The sequence below is a fragment of the Mauremys reevesii genome, linkage group 5, assembly GCF_016161935.1.
Source record: "Mauremys reevesii isolate NIE-2019 linkage group 5, ASM1616193v1, whole genome shotgun sequence".
Lineage (NCBI taxonomy): Eukaryota > Metazoa > Chordata > Testudines > Geoemydidae > Mauremys > Mauremys reevesii.
This window is the reverse complement of record NC_052627.1, coordinates 16738831-16757296: the sequence shown is the minus strand read 5'-3', so window position 1 is coordinate 16757296 and position 18466 is coordinate 16738831. Positions and strand designations below refer to the sequence as shown.

Genomic DNA, 18466 nt, shown 5'->3' with positions numbered 1-18466 from the left:
ATCTATTTAGAATGATGCATAATATAAAGAAAGATATTGGGGATTTTTCTTTCATAGCACAGACCATTTAAAAATAAATAAATTGAGCAGTAGAAGCAACCTAATACCTTTTTGCTAAAATCTGAAACAGAAACCAGCTGAGACAAATTAGTTAAGAGTTTCAAATTCAATATTGACTAAAACGCTTGTGCCAGAATAAAAAAATTATGATATCTATGAAGAGCAGTATAAATGATTAATCATTTTAGTTCAAGGAGATCTATATTTCAGAACATACATGCATATTGTGAGCATTCTGAATAATGAAACAAAGACAGAGACGTTTGAGTCTTTTCTGTTTAATATTCACCATATATCATTTTCGTCTAGGATTAATTTGAAAAATGTAAACTATTTAATATTTATAGAACTGTAATATCGATGTGCTATTATAGAAAGTCATGGCCACTTATAAACAGCCAGCATTGTTAGCCTGCTGGTTGCATATTACTAGATTTCTTTTTTTAATGAACAGGGTTTACAGTATTATTTTTATTACTATTTGTAAAAATAAAACCCTAAAAAAAGTATGATTGAGGATGAGTTAATATTTTATAATTAGATAGGTCTTTTTTACCAAGGATATCAAACTTGTCTTCAAATATTAACTCCTGTGAGGTAGTTAACTATTAATATGCCCATTTTACTGTTAGGTAAACTGAGACACAAAAGTTGAAGTGCCAATTACCAAACTTTGGTTACTAGAGTTAGACAGCTAAATCTATATCCTAACTGAATGGCTAAAAATACTGGCAAATTGTAAGGGGTCAGGACTATCTATAAACAGTAATACAACATGTTAGCTTTAGAGATGTCCACATCTTGTTTCCCATCCTCCTGGTCTACCACACTTCCTGCTCTATTGTAATGGAATCTGACTGGTGCAAGATTCCTACTTAATGTGTATATGCTCATGTGTATTTGTTTGCCTTTTCTTTTAATTTCCAGGACACTAGAAGTTTTGGTGAGTTTGAATGAAGGACAATCTTTGATCTCCAGCTCATTAATAATTACAGCTTCGGAATGTGTAAGTCAATGACTGACAGCATGTCATGTAGACGTTGAAATTGTGAGACCATTTTATCCTTGCGTAACTTTTTGGGTGGGAGAATCTCTAATCAGAGAAGAGCTGCATTAGCCTATTAATAAGGTGTGAAAAGGAATAGCTGTGAAAGCCTACCTAAGCACAGGGGCATATATCTTCTAAATCATTAACTGTTGCGAAACGCATGTTTATGTTCTTCATTTAATTTCTCTGCACACAAGCAAGCTTCGCTGATTGGATGTGCTTAATTAAACGATTGTTATTTGGCAGATTTTTCTGCAGTTATAGTATGTGAAATGACTCATGTATTATTTCCCATTAAGGTGGCAGACAACTATACTAGCTAGCATTCCAATTGACATAGGGTTGCCAACTTTCTAATTGCTGAAAACTGGACACTCCTGCCCTGCCTCTTCCCTTAGGCCCCTCCCCTGCCCCGCCTCTTCCAGGAGTCCATATGCCCTGGCCCCTGCTCTTTCGCCAAGGCCCCACCTCCTGCCCCGCTTCTTCCCCTCGAGGCCCTGCCCTCTGCTCACTCTCCGCTCCTAGGAAGCTGGTGTGATTGAGCAAGATAGTGCTGATTCTTAGATGAGACTTAGAGCAGCAGGAGAGGTTTAAAAGAAGTTTGTTCTTTGTCTTTTGGAAAAGGTTTTTCTCATACTTCATTTCTTTCTACAACAAAACTCCACAGAAAAATCATGTAGAGAAAACCTCTAGCCTTAGGAGCATTCATTAAATGGCTCACCTGTTCTGTAGGTAGGCTGTCCACACACACCTTCTCAGGGACTTTTTTATTTTTAAAAGAGAAAATTGATTGCATGCTCAAATGAAGCAAACCTAGCTCTGGTCTACCCTGGGGGCGGGATCAATCTAAATTATGCAACTTCAGCTATGTGAATAATGTAGTTGAAGTCGACGTACTTAGATCGACTTACCGTGGTGTCTTCACCGCAGTGAGTCGACGGCTGCTGCTCCCCCGTCGACTCTGCCTGCGCCTCTTGTGGCGGTGGAGTACAGGAGTCGACGGGACAGCTCTCAGGGATCGATTTATCGCGTCTAGTCTAGATGCGATAAATTGATCCCCGCTGGATTGATCTCTGCCCACCAATCCAGCGGGTAGTGAAGACATACCCCTAATGAACAGATTCAGTGTGGTATTATACAAATAAATATTGACATTTACCCAATGTGCATCTATTTGCAATTGTGTCCTAATACTTAGGGCTTGTCTATATTAGAAAAGTTGTACAGTCTTAAGTAAATTAATTTGAAGTCTGTATAGTTAAATAGGTGATCCCCCCTAATGCAGATGCACTTAAACCCATTTAATCCTTGTTTAACGTGTACTAGTAAATTACTAAATTAAACTAAGCTAATTTAAGTGAGAGTTGAAAAGGTTTAAGTGCATCTACATTAAGTGAGAAGTACCACTAGCACTAATATTAAAAAAAAAAGTGTAAAAATCTTCCTATAACTTGGTTAAAACCCCATCACACCTCTTTTCTATGAGTTATTAGATACCGAATGGTACAGAACCGTGAGTTTTTTCTTGTGGTGAGGGCGAATGAGAAGGTCCACAAACTTAGAAAAGGAAAGTTTCAGCTGTATAAACAAGAATGCCTTGCTAAAACATATCCCAAGATAATGCCAAACAAACCTGGCAGCATTTGTAATTCTGCTATAAAATGCAGCAAACCATTTGCCAAGCTGCTGCTAGCTAGCCGCCCCATTTTCCATAGTCCTAATCATCTTGTTCCTGTTTTAGAATCTCTATATTTGGGACTCTTTTTTTTTTTGGCTCCTGGCATATTATGCACAGAAAGATTTGTTTTGTAGAAATTAAGTCTTTTTAGGTGTCTAAATAGCTCTTTGAAAAGCTGGCAAGTGACTTTTGGCTGGTTAAGAAAGTGTTTTATTTTAAATCTGACTTATTTTTAAAATTGCCACTAGAATGAGGATCTGGGAATATTGTTTGAATAGAAATGTTCTAATCCACACTCTTAAGAACTCACAAAGAAGTAGCCTTGCCCAAAGATGTGAGTGGGCAGTAACTGGCAGTGAGGGGTTATGGGATTCTAGAGGCACTAACTCACATGGAGGGGGAACAAGGTGTGGGGGCACCTGGGTTTTGGGAGAGCAGTAAGTGTCATTGAAGAGGTGTAGGAGATACAGAGGGAGCAGTAACTGGTATTGATGGAGTATGTGGGGAGGACTAACTAGAACTGATGGGGCATGCTGTGCTAGGACACTAAGTGGCAGAGAGGGGGCGCTAGAGTTGGGGGAACCACTAACTGGCAGCAGGGGGGAGGCACGGTGTGTCTGTGTGGTGGGGAGAGGCGGTAAGAGGCATTAAGGGGGGGGCGTGCTCTGTGTGTGTGTGTGTGAGAGAGAGAGGCGGTAATGGGCAGCAGGGGAGCATGTGCTGTGTGTGTGGGAAGTGGCAATAATGGGTGGGAGTAGTCCCCGGCCCCCTCCTCCCGCCCCCAACAGCGGCAGTGCCGATACCTACTTCTCCACTGGAGAGGCTGGAGCCAGGTCTGGGAGCCAGCCAGTTTTCTCCGTCAGCAGCAGCAGCTGAGGAGCTGCTGCTCTTCCTGCTCTCTCAGCGGGGAGTCACGGTTACTCTGGTAAATCTGTGCTGACTGGATATTGCCAGGTTCCCTTTTTGACCGGACTTTCTGGTCGAAAACTGGATACCTGGCAGCACTAAGTCTCTGAATGATTCCATGCAAAAGGAATGTTACCATATGCATTAAGCTAAATTTCCAGATAACATACAAAACATCTTTTACGCTAATGAGGATAACCAGTTAATCATGCAACACCCGACATAGACTGTCTATAAAGAGCTTCCCTCCTTTTCCATCATCATTGTTTCTGGCTTGCTAACTACTTCAGAAACTGCTGAAGATAGACCCAATCAGAGAGCTATTTGTAGAGAGGAAAACCAGGGAGATTTCCCTTCCCCTCTGGGCAGTCGCTTTGCTGCCTCTCAGCATTCCCTAGCTTATCAGCTAAGGGATGTATGTTTTCAATATGTACAGCACATATGTTTTCCCTATATCTATGCATTATTATATGCTAAACGTATTACAACATATTACTTACTACAGTCTGCTGCTGCAGCTCTGAGGCCTTCGAATGACTTCCTCCACCTTTAGAGACCTGCCTTCACTACAAGTATAGTTGTATCAGAGGAGCTATTTAGGATATAATTGTCCACTGACCCAGTTACAGCTTGGTTCCATTTTACAGTGTAGATGGGTCCATAGTGGTAATATTAAGCCTGAGGTTGTATAGATGGAACCTCAAGACTTTAGCCCAGTTATGGAAGATTGGTTATGGACCTGGTCTCATCTACACTACAAATTACAACAATGTTATAATTAGGTCAGGGGAAAACCAAGCTGGAACCAGGTCTCCTGATATAATTGTATTTATAGCTTTCATATAGACTAGGGGGTTTCGGAGTCTTTGTGAAAGGATCAAATACTTGCAGGAAATGTGTGCCCTTTTTAAAGCATGCCTGTACTGTGGCTTTACTTTCAGGTCAGTAAATATATGAGACTGTGCATTCTGCTATTCATTGTGTGTGGACATGCCCAGTTCCTATTGAAATCTGTAGGAGTTGTGAGCACACAAAGGGCAGAATTGACCATTTGTGTTTGTTAAAGGGAGAGAAAAGGAATATAAATAATATTTGTGTCGTGCAAAATATAGATGAGTTCCCCAGGAACCTCTGGTCACTCTGTACTGCCAATGACCCCACTTTTTAACCTATCATTTTGTGTGGTTTTCCACCAACAGATTGTTGTTCACAGGAAGTTAACCCGGAGAAGCTTATTTTTTTCAACCCTTTTAAAATTGCGAATATGGATAATTTTGGGGGGTTGATGTCAGCACCAACTCAGGTTTTAGGATTTGGTGGAGGGAGTCTGAATGACGCTAGAATTGAGGCAGCTCACCAAACCTAAGTCATGCTGAGACACTTAGGCTACAACTCTTATAATGGATTCATCTATTTCCACTTGATGTCATGATGTTGTATCAATGGATGATGATGCAACATCTTGAGTTAATGACATAAGGCTACAGGAGGATTCTCTGTCATGACACCCGATATACTACTCTTCCCTTTTTCTTCATCCTTTCAGAGGAGTGAGTGGGCCACTATATGCTGAAACTATGAATTTACCATGACCACATATAAATCTACATGCTGACAGTGCAAACAAACTTAAAAAAAATACAGCATCAACCCAAAACAAATCATACTCAATCATTTTATTCCTCTGCTCCGTTCATGGCAAAACTTAACCCATTTTGTTTCTCTGTGGTTAAAAGTTTTCAAGTAGCAGGAAGCAGAATAACTACAGATGTGAACTGACAGGAAATCCAGCACTACTTCTGCTCATCCTTTTTCTTTTTTCTTTGCAAACCCTCATGTCACGCATTGTGCAGTGAAGGAAGGGCCATACAAGGAGAACTGTTGTTTCCGTAGTAGCAGATGGGCAACTGCATAGAAATGGGTCACTGCTAGAACACTGAGCTGATTCTAATGGCAGAGCAGCTGATGGCTAACCTGGTACAAGAGAGTTAAAAGTTACAGCCTTCCACAGCAAACTGAAGTTGCGGCAGAGAAAACAAACAAAAAAGGTGTTGCAGCGAGGCATGGGCATTATTTACTTCTGATACCATCTTACATGGTCACCTAACATTTGCACATTATTAGTCATCATTTGAGTAGGGCTTGATTCTCCTCTCATTTACACCAGCATAACTTCACTGACTTCAATACAATGACTCCTACTTTACTCTGGCGTGAGCGGAGAATCAAGCTGTATCCTTTGCCTTTTTTTTTTTGTCCCCATATGAAATGTGAACAGGTCTCATTCACACAAAGCACATCGCTGATTTCCCCTTAATGTTGTCGCGTGCACTATACCCAGGGTTTAGAAGAAGAGTATGCAGAGGATATGGGTTTGGGGCTTTTAGCCTCTGAACCGCGTCTGTTCTCCACGTCCTCCCTTAAAAATAAGGTTAGAGGTGCAGTCTAAGCCTTTGTGAGAGTCACCCTTCACACTCACCATAAAAAACATATTGACAAAAGCGGCCAAATGGGCTGACAGCTAACTTGAAATAGGCTACGCGTAATCCCTCTCTGTGTGCCTCTGATAGTGTGGCTCTTTAAGAGCTTTGTGGCCCAATTATCCTATGCCTAAATGACACCATTTAGGCTTCGGCCATCTTTGCTAGCACGCATGAGCCAAAGCAATGACTTTGTGTGACTCGTAAGACCCTGTGAGACTATCTAAGTTTAAAGGTCTCAGTGCAGTATCTGTCTATTGAGAGAGACAAGGGGTGAGGTAGTACCTTTTGTTGAACCAACAGTCATGGCTCCATAAAATTCCACATGTCCCTTTGGGTTAGGCGGAAACTTCTAGTTATCCCATAACTGTCTGCACTAGGCTCCTTTGCATCTTCCTCTGCAGCAACTGGTATTTGCCACTGTCAGTGCCATGATGCTGAACTTGATAGACCACCAGTAAAGAACTGGAATGGGTTACCTAGGGAGGTGGTAGAATCTCCTTCCTTAGAGGTTTTTAAGGTCAGGCTTGATAAAGCCCTGGCTGGGATGATTTAGTTGGGTTTGGTCCTGCTTTGAGCAGGGGGTTGGACTAGATGACCTCCTGAGGTCCCTTCCAACCCTGAGATTCTATGATTCTATGATCCAGTCCGGCAGTTCTTACATTTTTTTCCCTGCAAGATGAGCATTCAGATTTCAGGACTATAATTAAATCTTTATTTTTAGAATACTAAACACCATGGTATAGGAGCCCTATGCATAGGGCCCTACCAAATTCACAGCCATGAAAAACACGTTACGGACCATGAAATCTGATCTCCCCCTGTGAAATCTGTTCTTTTCTGTGCTTTTACCCTACACTGTACAGATTTCACAGGGGGAGACCAGCATTTCTCAAATTGGGGATCCTGACCCAAAAGGGAGTTTGCAAGGTTATTTTAGTGGGGTTGCAATATTGCCACCCTTACTTCTGTGCTGCCGTCAAAGCTGGGCGGCCAGAGAGCAGTAGCTGTTGGCCGGGCGCCCAGCTGTGAAGGCAGTACACCGCCAGCAGCAGTGCAGAAGTAAGGGTGCCAATACCATACCATACCACACTTACTTCTGTGCTGCTGCCTTCAGAGCTGGGCAGGCAGAGAGTAGCGGCTGCTGACTGAGGGTCCAGCTCTGCAGGCAGCAGCGCAGATGGAAGGGTGGCAATACCATACCATGCTACCCTGACTTCTGCGCTGCTGCTGGTGGTGGCCCTTTCTTCAGAGCTGGGTTCCCAGCCAGCAGCCACCGCTGTCCAGCTTCCCCGCTCTGAAGGCAGCACTGCCCCCAGTACTAGTGCAGAAGTAAGGGTGGCAGTACCGCAAACCTCACTACAATAACTTTGTTACCCGCCACAGCTCCTTTTTGGGTCAGGACCCCTACAATCACAACACTTCGAAATTTCAGATTTAAATAGCTAAAATCATGACATTTATGATTTTAAAGATCGTATGACCATGAAATTTACCAAAATGGACCGTGAATTTGGTAGGGCCCTACCTATACACCCCTTCTGGGACTCTACTTCCTATTCTCTTTCCTTTCAATAGTTGCAGACTGAATTGATGATCTGGCAGGCAGCTTTCCTTAGGCAGCTCTTAATGTAATCCTTTAAAGTCATTAGCCACTGGATGCCTGGTGTACCTGTGCCGGTGACCTTTTCCCCCCTCCATATGAAGCCTGATTCTCCTCTCACCAGTTTCACATCAGTATAACTCCATTGACTTCGTGGAGTTACTCCTGGAGTAAGTGAGAGTAGAATCGGACTCGTTATCTTCCAAGTGCGATTTGTGCAGTGATGGCACACAGTGGTCTGGAACACAGGTCCATAAAATGGCACAGGTACATGCAGTTTCAGTGGGTTTTTTTTTTTTTACAGTTCAAAGTTTTTATGGCCTATCATATTCTATATTGATGCTGTGTCCAGTCCTTTAAAATAGCCTACGCACCTCAGTTTCTCCAAAACCAAGAATACGTAAGGAACTGGAGAACATATACGTTATCTTTTAATCCCCCTTCTGCCCTGTTTTGTAGTTGATACACATCATTCATTTTATCATACAGCTTCTTTAAAGCAGCCTGGTTTACCAGGTACATTCCTCAGCTCACAGAAGGGGAGGGAACTAAACATACAAGGTGTCAGAGGAGCTAACTAGGGGTGAATGTGGCCCAGAGTGGGCCTGATACTAGAGGCTTCATAAAGAGTTTTGTCTGAGTAAGATCTGCAGAAAGAGGATCCGGCAAGTAGGAATCCTCTGTATGTGAACCAATATGTAACTGTTTTTGTGGGGGAGGAAGAGACGGAAAAACATTTATTAATGAGATAGAAATTGTTAACATCATCCAGTGACTGTCTTTTCCCTTCTTGTTTCTCCATAGTCGAATGGCATAGCTGCCCTTATTGCCATTCTTGTGCTGTTACTTTTGGTGGCTATTGGTCTTTTATGGTGGTTCTGGCCTCTTTGTTGCAAAGTGGTAAGTAAAAAAAACGTAAATGGCTAATTTGGACATATGACCTATAACTGTCACCAAACTCTTGTTGGGATATATAGATCATTTTTCATATATGTTTCTTGAAAGCAGGTAGCAGAGCAGCACAGTGGCTGTATAGAATGGATTATGTACAAGAGTTTATATAATATATGAGACATAGGTTTGGGATATCTTTATCAGTGGTATATTGTAAGCCACAGAAGAGGTCAGTTTAATAACAGTGAAGTAACTGTGTTCTTTAAAGCACTTGCTGCTTTGACAGAAACCTAAGCACCGATGAACCAGGATAGGAAGACTGGTGTCTCTCGTTTGGCTTTTACCCAAACGCCATATTTCTGTAAAATCTTTCATAAAAGCTTTTCCTCTATTATTTGAAAGTTGCAGGCTATAATGGTGTGCAGATGTTTTTCTGAAATCAAGGACTATTTTAAAAGCACTAGCACTAAAATTGATATTTGTAGTCCATTATTGACTCTCAAGTTGCAAATCCTTTATTCTCTTATTAATCCCTTGCAAAAAAATGAAATTATCATCCTGTCTATATGACATCTACTTTCATCTGAATATTGAACATTCTTTATCCTTCTAGCAGCAGTCAACAATGGTGCTTCAATTTCCCTCCCACCTCTCTGCCCTCCCACACACATGCATGGCAAGAGTTTGAGATTGGTGGATTTTGATGAGGTGGAAATTCTTCCAACCTGGCACTGTATTCCGTCTACCCAGACTTGTCACAGGGGAGGTCTCATGGGGGTTGGGGCAGTGAAATATCATCCCTCTTCCCAAATGCTCCAAGGCTGTTATTGAAGCACTGAGGTTGCAGTTGTTCACACTGCTAACCGGAAGCAGGTTGTGAGGATGAGAGGTCCTCAAAACTGGCATGGAGGTATGGGACCTCAGCCTTCTGCGGATCCCCCATGTTCTATGGTTTCCAAGAGCAGAGCCAATGGTCCTTCTCTAATGGGAAAATCCCGCCCCTGTCCCACCCTTCACAGGATTGTCCCAAGACGTCTCCGGGTCTCTGCCAGTCTGACCAGGGTGTGGTTTTAGGGCCTAGTGCTACAATAGTGCTGAGTTCTGAACACTCAATGAACTTCTTATCAAATAGTGACACTTCAATAGTTTTTGGTTTGACGGCCATGTCCTTACATTAGAGAGACAAGGCGGGTGAGGTAATATCTTTTATTGGCCCAGCTTCTGTCCTGAAAGACAAGCTTTCAGGCTTACACAGAGCTCTACTTCAGGTCTGGGAAATGTACTCCAAGTGTCACAGCTTAACACAAGGTGGATAGTTTAGCATAGGTTAACACATATTTTGAGGGGCCATTCAAAGTGAGATGTCCGATTAATAACTCTTCAGTCCTAGGGGGCGGGGAGGGAGAAAAAAAGATGTGTGTGTTTGTTGGGGAGGGTGGTTAAGTGGGTTATAGATTGTTGAAATAAGCCATAAATCCAGTGTTTCTATTCAGTCCTATTGAGCTCCAAGGCTCATTTTTTGAAGATGTGCAGGTTTCCTTTGAGAATGAGGAAGGAGAGGTCAGATACAGAGTGATCTCGTTATGAAAAGTGTTCACCAACAGGTGATATGGTGTTTTTATCTTTTATCATTTTTCTGTGTGAGTTCATACAAAAGCATGGGGATTGTCTGGTTTCACCTACACAGTGGTCATTGGGGCATTTAGTGCACTGGATGAGATCTGCCACATGACAGGCATGTGTAGTACCCATGTATCTTGAAAAGTGTGTTGTGGGGGATGTTGATCATCATAGCAGTGGAGATATGTGTACAGGTTTTGCATCTGTTGTTCTAGCAGGGTCTGGTGCAGTTCTGAGTTGGTGTGTCCTGGTCTATGGGAAGCTTGCTTCTGATAATGAGCTTGGAGATATTGAGGGGTGGGGGGCTGTTTGAAGCCCAGAATAGGGGGTTCAGGGAAGATTTCTTTCAGGATGTAGTCCCCATCTGGTATGGGTTTTAGTTGTTTGATTCCTCACATGGATTCCAGTGTGGAATGGTACGGGACAATTAGGGGTGTGCAGTTGGAGGGAGTTTTATTTCTGTATTCTGTATTGAAGTTGTGGTGGAAATCTGTGATGAAGTCTGGAGGATGTCTGTCCAGAGGATGAAAATATCACTGATGTAGCTCAGGTATATCATTGGTTTTGTGGTGCATTTGTCCAGAAATTCTTTTTCAAGGTGGCCCATGAATCAGTTGGCATAGTGAGAAGCCATCCTAGTACCCATGGCTGTTCCCATGGTTTGGACTAAGTGTTTACTGTTGAATATAAAATTGTTATGAGTGAGGATGAAATGGATGAGTTTGATGATATGTTTTGGGTGGATCCCTGTAGGTGGTCCATTATCTTGTAAATATTTGAGGCAGACAGCGATGCTGTCATTGTGAGGGATGTTGGTGTATAGTGAAGTGGCATCCATGTGGCAAAGATAATGTTCTGAGGAAGGTTGTTAATGTTGCAGAGATTCTGGAGGAAGCTGGCCCTTTGTATGATGAGTGATTTGAGGATGGTTTCTATGAGACCCAATATTCCTCAGTAAGAGTGCCGTGGGCAGAAATGTTGGGTCTGCCTGAGTTCCCATGTGTGTATACCTTGGGAAGCATGTAGAACAGGGGTGGGCAAAATACGGCCCGCAGGTCAGATCCAGACCGCCAGCCATTTTAAGCTGGCCCTCGAGCTCCTAGGTGACCAGACAGCAAATGTGAAAAATCGGGACGGGGGGGGGGGGGGTAATAGAAGCCTATATAAGAAAAAGATCCTAAAATCGGGACTGTCCCTATAAAATCAGGATGGGGTTTGGCCCGCTCTGGCACTCCAGCTGGGGAGCAGGGTCGGGGGCTGCTCCACGTGACTCCCAGAAGCAGCAGCATGGCCCCGCTCCGGCTCCTATGTGTAGGCGCAGCCAGGGGGCTCTGCTCTGCACACTGCCCCTGCAGCTCCCATTAGCCGGAAACTGCAGCCAGTGGGAGCTGCAGGGGTGGTTCCTGCGAGCGGGGCACAGTGCTGAGCCCCCTGGCCGCGCTTCTGCATAGGAGCCGGAGAAGGGACATGCCGCTGCTTCCAGGAGCTGCTTGAGGTAAATGCCGCCTGGAGCCTGCACCCCTGAGCCTCTCCTCATGCCCCAACCCCCTGCCCCAGCCCCGATCCCCCTCCCAGCCTCCAAACCCCTTGATCCCAGCCCAGAGCACCCTCCTGCACCCCAAACCCCTCATCTCCAGCCCCACCTCAGAGCCTGCACCCGCAGTCAGAGCCTGCACCCCTTCCTGCACCCCAAACCCCTCATCTCCAACCCCACCCCAGAGCCTGCACCCCCAGCATCTAGCTTGCAACCCTTCCTGCACCCCAGCCTCCTGCCCTGATCCCCCTTCCGCCCTCCAAACCCCTCTGTCCCAGCGCAGAGCACCCTCCTACACCCCAAACTCCTCATCCCCAGCCCCACCCCAGAGCCTGAACACCCAGCTGGAGCCCTCACCCACCCCTGTACCTCACTCCCCAGCCCAGAGCCCCCTCCCGCACCGTGAACTCATTTCTGGCCCCACCCCGGAGCCCACACCCCAACCCCAAGTTTGGGAACATTTGTGGCCCGCCATACAATTTCTATTCTCAGATGTGGCCCTCGGACCACAAAGTTTGCCCACCCCTGATGTAGAAGGTCCCTGGGTTGGTTTTGTGGAGGATGAAGTTGTAGAGTTTCTCTTTGGAGTTGTTTGAGGAAGAATTTTGATGATATCCTTAAATTCCTGGGTAAATTGTGGTGTGTCTTGAGTTCTTTATGGTGGGCAGTGTGAAACAGTTGTCTATTGGCCTTGAGAACATAGTCATCATGGTTGAGGACTCGGATTGTGTCCCCTTGAACTGTCACAGAAGAACAAGACAAAAACACCATATCAACTCTGGGTAAACACTTTTCATAAAGTGATCACTCTATATCTGACCTCTCAGTCCTCATCCTCAAAGAAGAGCTGCACAACTCCTTCAAAAGATGAGCCTGGGAGCTTAAATTCTTAACTTTGCTAGATACTAAAAATCATGGACTGAATAGAGACACTGGATACAGAGTTTATTACAACAACATATAACCTATTTAACTCCCTCCCACAGCTTTCCCCCCCCTTTCTTCCCTCTTTTTTCCTTCTCTCCCCATGACTAGAGGGGTGTTAATGGGACACTTAATTTTGAATGGTCTTTGAAATACACATCAAGAAGTTATGCTAAAAGTCTGATCCATCTTGTATTTAATTGTGACATTCTGATTATATTTCCCAGACCTGAAGAAGAGCTCTGGGTAAGCGTGAAAGCTTGTCTCTCTCACCAACAGAAGTTGGTCCAATTAAATATGTTACCTCACCCACCTTGTGTCTGTAATATCCTGGTACCAATGCAGCCACAACAACACTGCAAAGCCTTAGATTATGATAATGTGCTCTTATTCCTTCCTTCTATTCCACATCCAGCGTGTTAACATTATTCATTATCCCAGTTTGTGGCCTATTACTTACTGTCTTTGATGTTAACTGTCCTTGACTATTGATCACTCCTTCAAGAACATTAGAGAAAGGGTGGATAAAACCATAGACATGGTTGTCTTGCTGATGGAAGCATTTAGTTTCATGGGACAGAGAACAGCCAGGAAGAGAGCAGCAGCTCCCAAACCTAAGAACTGTTGTATCACCAGAATCAAAACAAAAAGGAATAAAGTTGTTACGGACTTTGAACAAAAGCAAATGAGAACTGCAGAAGTTCCTGCCTTCTATTATCTGCAGGCAGTTGGTGCACAACACTGTAGATGACTTAGGTATTCTGCTTAATCATTGGCAGGAGTCAGTTCTCGAGATGTTAGTTGATCTGCAGTCTATGTACAGAACCGTGTTTTTTTTTAAAGGGAGTTCACTGTTGACAGTTCTTTCACTCTTCCTTGAATATCAGAACATATGATTGTATCAAACTGGCTTCAGGCTCTAGTGCTGACATTTCCTAATGCCCACATCACTGGAACATTTGAAAAGTGTTAATGAGTGGATCAAAAGGACTGTTGCCTGAAGCAACTAGCTTTTTCTTTTTTTTTTAATAAAGAAATCGGCTCTCCTCCAAACTCAAGTCTTCATTCTTTGTAACTAAGTAAATGAGATGCAGTCCTCCCTGATGATAAAACCAAACAAAACAAAATTGGAGACAAATCAAATTGTACATATGGTTAAGACAGAGAAGTGCTCTTCAGAACCGTCAGTACTGCATTTTACTAATGTGAATGAAGAAAAAATACAGGCAATCTTGCAATATTATGTCTTTTAATATCTGCAAATTCTCATACTGCATTTGAATAATTTACTACAAAAATTGCCTAAATTCCCTAGACTGTTTTTTAAAATTCCATTTAATAATGGCTTCCCAGTGAAATTTGCTTTAAAAATCAAATTGGAATAAGTACTGACTCTGTGTGTGTGTGTGTGTGTGTGTGTGTGTGTGTGTGTGTGTGTGTGTGTGTGTGTGTGTGTGTGTGTGTGTGTGTGTGGCCTGTCGAAACATAAGGGTGGGAGCATTTTCATACCACTTCCGTCAACAGGGCCAAATATCAGATTATTTTCTCACACCATTGTCACTTAATGGAGGGATACATTTTCAAACAAGTTTCATCTTCTGAAGCTGCTAGTAACTGCAGCTGATTAATGCATTAGCTCATTTTAAATCTAGTTTATCCTGCAACTCCAGTGAGTTTAGCAGCACCATTTTAGGGCCTGATCTCATGTCCAGTATGTCAGTGGAAAGGCTCCCACTGACTCACTGGCTTACAAAGCCCATTGAAGTTGTCATGAGTCTTTTCCTTGATTTCAGTGGGTTTAGATCAGGCCCTTAATGGGTTTTGGATTAATTTTGTTTGTTCAAATCTTGGTCCCATTGAAATTAATAGGTATTTGGTCCTAATGAGCATTAGCTCACATCATAAAATTAATACATATTTTGACACATTTAGTTGTCTCTGCTTAGGAGAGGCTCAAGGGTGTAAGGAAGAAATGACAGAGTTATTAATTATTATTGATAAATATTTATATAAGGCCATAACATTGTATGGCATTTTACTGACATTAGAAAGGTGTTTAAATGTTGCTTGTAATTATTAGAACTGGGAGCACTGGCTGTTGGGAATCTGAAAGGACAGGAAACAGGAAGGAGGAGGGAGGAGTTGAGGAGGCTGAGTGAGAGTTACAGAGGGTGCAGCAACAGCTTGGTAAAGAAGTTTCCACTTTAAAAATGAAGTCCTGTTGAAGTTTGTTAGTACCTTGCCTGGTTGATACAACAAAACGCCTCAGCTCTGAAAAGGCCTCAGACAAATAGCGAAATTTAAGATCATAGATAAAGAAAGTGGAAGGAAAAAGGGAGTTGAAACAAGATAAAGTGAGTTTTATAATATTGAGAGAATCTTATAGGTGTTGATCTTTGGATAAACTTCAGTGCTTCTCGGTGCCTCTGCACATCTTCAGGTTCCTAAATACCTTTGCAAATCTGGCCCTTAACCCCTCTGCTTCAAGTTTCCCATCTATAAAGTGGGCATAATAGTGCTGATCCACCTCACAGGGGTGTTATGTGGATTAACTAGTTAATGTTTGTAAAGTCCTCTGAGATCTGGTGCTGGAATGCACTACAGAAACATTATTTATTCACCCTTAAGTTAAAAAGTATAGGAGGAAAAATCATGTTCTGACACACTTTTGCAAGCACGAAACAAACGTCCTTCCGCTGAAAGTCCATAATTTGTTCTCCTACCCATTGAAGGTTCCAAGAACTAATGAACCAGTTCAAAATTTGAATTCTGAAGTATTTGGTAATATGTTTCCAGTTATACCATGCATTTACTTTTAACTATATTCATTTTAATATCATCCATATATGTGATGCCCAAATTTATTTTGGAAGTAAACTATTTTGGTGGCATTATCATTTGGAATGTCCATGGTGACATCCAAGTTACTTATATCAAGATTTAAAAAAAAAATCTTCTACGTATGATGCCATCGGTCCACTTGTTTACTTGATATTCAGAGGCACTGGTGAAGATAATTAAAGTACTGGAATTAATGGCAGGAATAGGGATAAAATAACATAACTAGTATTTCAAGACAAATGTAATTTTAGGAGCTTTTTAAGTAGCAGTCATTTTATATATTTTAATCAAATCTGTATTGTACCAATGCCCAAAATAATCATGAGTCTTAGTACAGGTGGAGTATTTCTTTTTTCATATCTGCACAATACTGAGGCACAGAAAATCATGACTGTATAGATAAAGTATTTCTTTACTGTTAGCTTGGCCACGGAGTGAGCCCACCTGTCGTCTGATAAGTCCAGCTTGCTTCTGTTTTGTAGAAAACTGTTTCTGACTTTAATTTTTGCAATCATCTTAATAATGCATTGGTGCATTTTTTCTGTTCAATGGCTTGTTGGGGATTTTGAGGTGAGTAGCAGGGGAACGCACACAAGTTCGTGCAATGCATGTGTGTAAGGGAGCAGAAAGAAAGTGGAAAGGGTTTAAGTGGCATAAGTCTATTTTTATGCAATATTGCAGATTAAATTAAAGACTAAGCCTAAATTAAAATAACATTAGGAGCACTTTGTGTAGAGCGAATAGAGGGCTTTTATTACTAACATGAAAGCTCTCTGGCATGTGTTTGCCTTCCTGTTTTCCACTCTGTGGACAAATTGTTAATATTTATGTGCCAGAAACCCCGTGGATGGCTATAAATTAGAAACAAACCTCCTTAACAGGAGGGATTGTTTTCCAGTAGCAATTTAAGAATGCTTGTGAATGTAGCAATGCCACACTGTAGGGATTCCACCCTGAGCACCACGAAGGAAGCCATTTTGAAATTATAGATCTGAAATGTGAAAGCTGCAGAAATAATTTGGGTGGATAGTTTAAAGGCCTAGAGTTGATCTTGAGTTTCCAGAAGGCATTTCACACTTGTCACTGGGCCAGAAATTCTCTATATGACATGAGAAAGCTGGTTTATAGTTAAGCAAGTTCTGAGCTAGGCTTTTGGGCTGCCTTTTGCTGATACTGACTAATTAACAACATAGGACTTCATCGCGGGCTCTTACTTAGAATGACTGCACCTTATCCAATTAGTAATTAAATGGGCAGGCATGTTTGTCCCAAAGAGTGACTGTCAACAAGTTGATTTTATTTTATATTAGGGGGATGATGTTAATCCCCACACACGTTTGGTAATCAGGAGTCCAGGGAGTTGCAACAGCAGTTGCCAGTTTGTGAAGAAACACTGGTGACTCATAGCGGAATGGTTAACAATTAAGATACTCTATCAGATTTTGAAGGTCATTTGCAGTCACTGACTGCTGTCACTCATGCTTGTCTTTGTATTGTTTTTAGGTCATCAAGGATCCTCCACCACCACCTCCAGCTCCAAAAGAGGTACAGTATGAGGGTGTTTATTGACCCATTCATAGAATATCAGGGTTGGAAGGGACCTCAGGAGATCATCTAGTCCAACCCCCTGCTCAAAGCAGGACCAATCCCCAGACAGATTTTTGCCCCTGGTCCCTAAATGGCCCCCTCAAGGATTGAACGCACAGCCCTGGGTTTAGCAGGCCAATGCTCAAACACAGAGAATAAGACATCATCCTAGCATGCCAGTTACATTAATTACATTACACCATCCCATTAAATATTACTGTATATTACGAACCAGTTCTTTTCCCCCAGCTGCTAATTGTCACAGTGGTTAGGGCAATTTCCTGGCACGTGAGAGACCAAGGTTCAGGTCCCAGATCTGTCACAGACTTCTTCTGTGACCTTGGGGAAGCTGCTTTTTGTGTGTCTCCATCTGTGAAATGGAGGTAATAGCATTTCCCTACCTCACAGAGAGGTTTGGAGGATAAATAAATCGAAAAGATATGAGGTCCTCAGATATTACATTGGTGGGGACCATGTAAGTACCACAAATAACTAGCTACTCTAGTCACAATTCCTCCTTAACCAGCGCCTTCCTCGCTTTGGGCTGTATCTGTCCCACCTTTTTAAAAACAAAATAAAATAAAGGGACTATATTTTTGATGCTGATAATAATGATACTTGGTGCTTATCCATATGTGATGCCCAGTTTTATTTATTTAAACTAACAGTAAAACCCACCATAACAAGAAACTCGAAGCTCCCTAACAACGAACTATCTTAAAATAACACTTCATGACATACACTGAATTAACTCAGCCAGACAGTAAATTAAAGCACCAATAAAATCCTTTAATCATCCCCTGCCCCCCCCCCCCCCCCCGTTCTCTTCCAGGCACATATTCTAAACTTACTGCCAAAATTCTTTCAAATAAATGGCTTTCTGTTGCATGTGTGCTTCTGCACAGACCATACTGCTAGAATTCTGGGTGGTATCTGACCCGCCTTTTGAAAACAAAATAATCCAAGATACTGTATTTTTGTTGCTGGTAATCGTGATACTTGGTACTTATCATATGTGCAGAGTTCTGTACAAATAACCGACTACAGATATTGCTTTGTTTTATTATTGAATATTAAGCTTGTCTTAGAAATGGAGGGCACATGGTAATCCAATTTTGCCTGAGAAAACACAAAAAGACTTCGTTAAGGTAAAATTAGGGTTGCAGGCACATACCAGTGTTTTGAATTTCTATCATCTTTGAGGAACATTACAGTTAACACCCCCACCCTCACCTAAAAGCCCTAAATATTAGAAATCCAGGAAATTCAGAGCTAAGGTGACCACTTTCAC

General features: G+C 42.4%; 1 protein-coding gene across 2 annotated transcripts in view; it reads left to right on the top strand.

The window, feature by feature from the left end:
• ANTXR2 (ANTXR cell adhesion molecule 2) overlaps positions 1–18466 on the top strand; it is a 164849-nt gene that overhangs the window by 70456 nt on the left and 75927 nt on the right. Inside the window, exons 11-13 of one of the 2 annotated variants that reach the window (XM_039541825.1) lie at positions 988–1066; positions 8580–8675; positions 17092–17133. In XM_039541825.1, the coding sequence (XP_039397759.1) occupies positions 988–1066; positions 8580–8675; positions 17092–17133 (217 nt within the window). The remainder of the gene's footprint in view (positions 1–987; positions 1067–8579; positions 8676–17091; positions 17134–18466) is intronic. The other variant, XM_039541826.1, reaches the window with a different exon arrangement.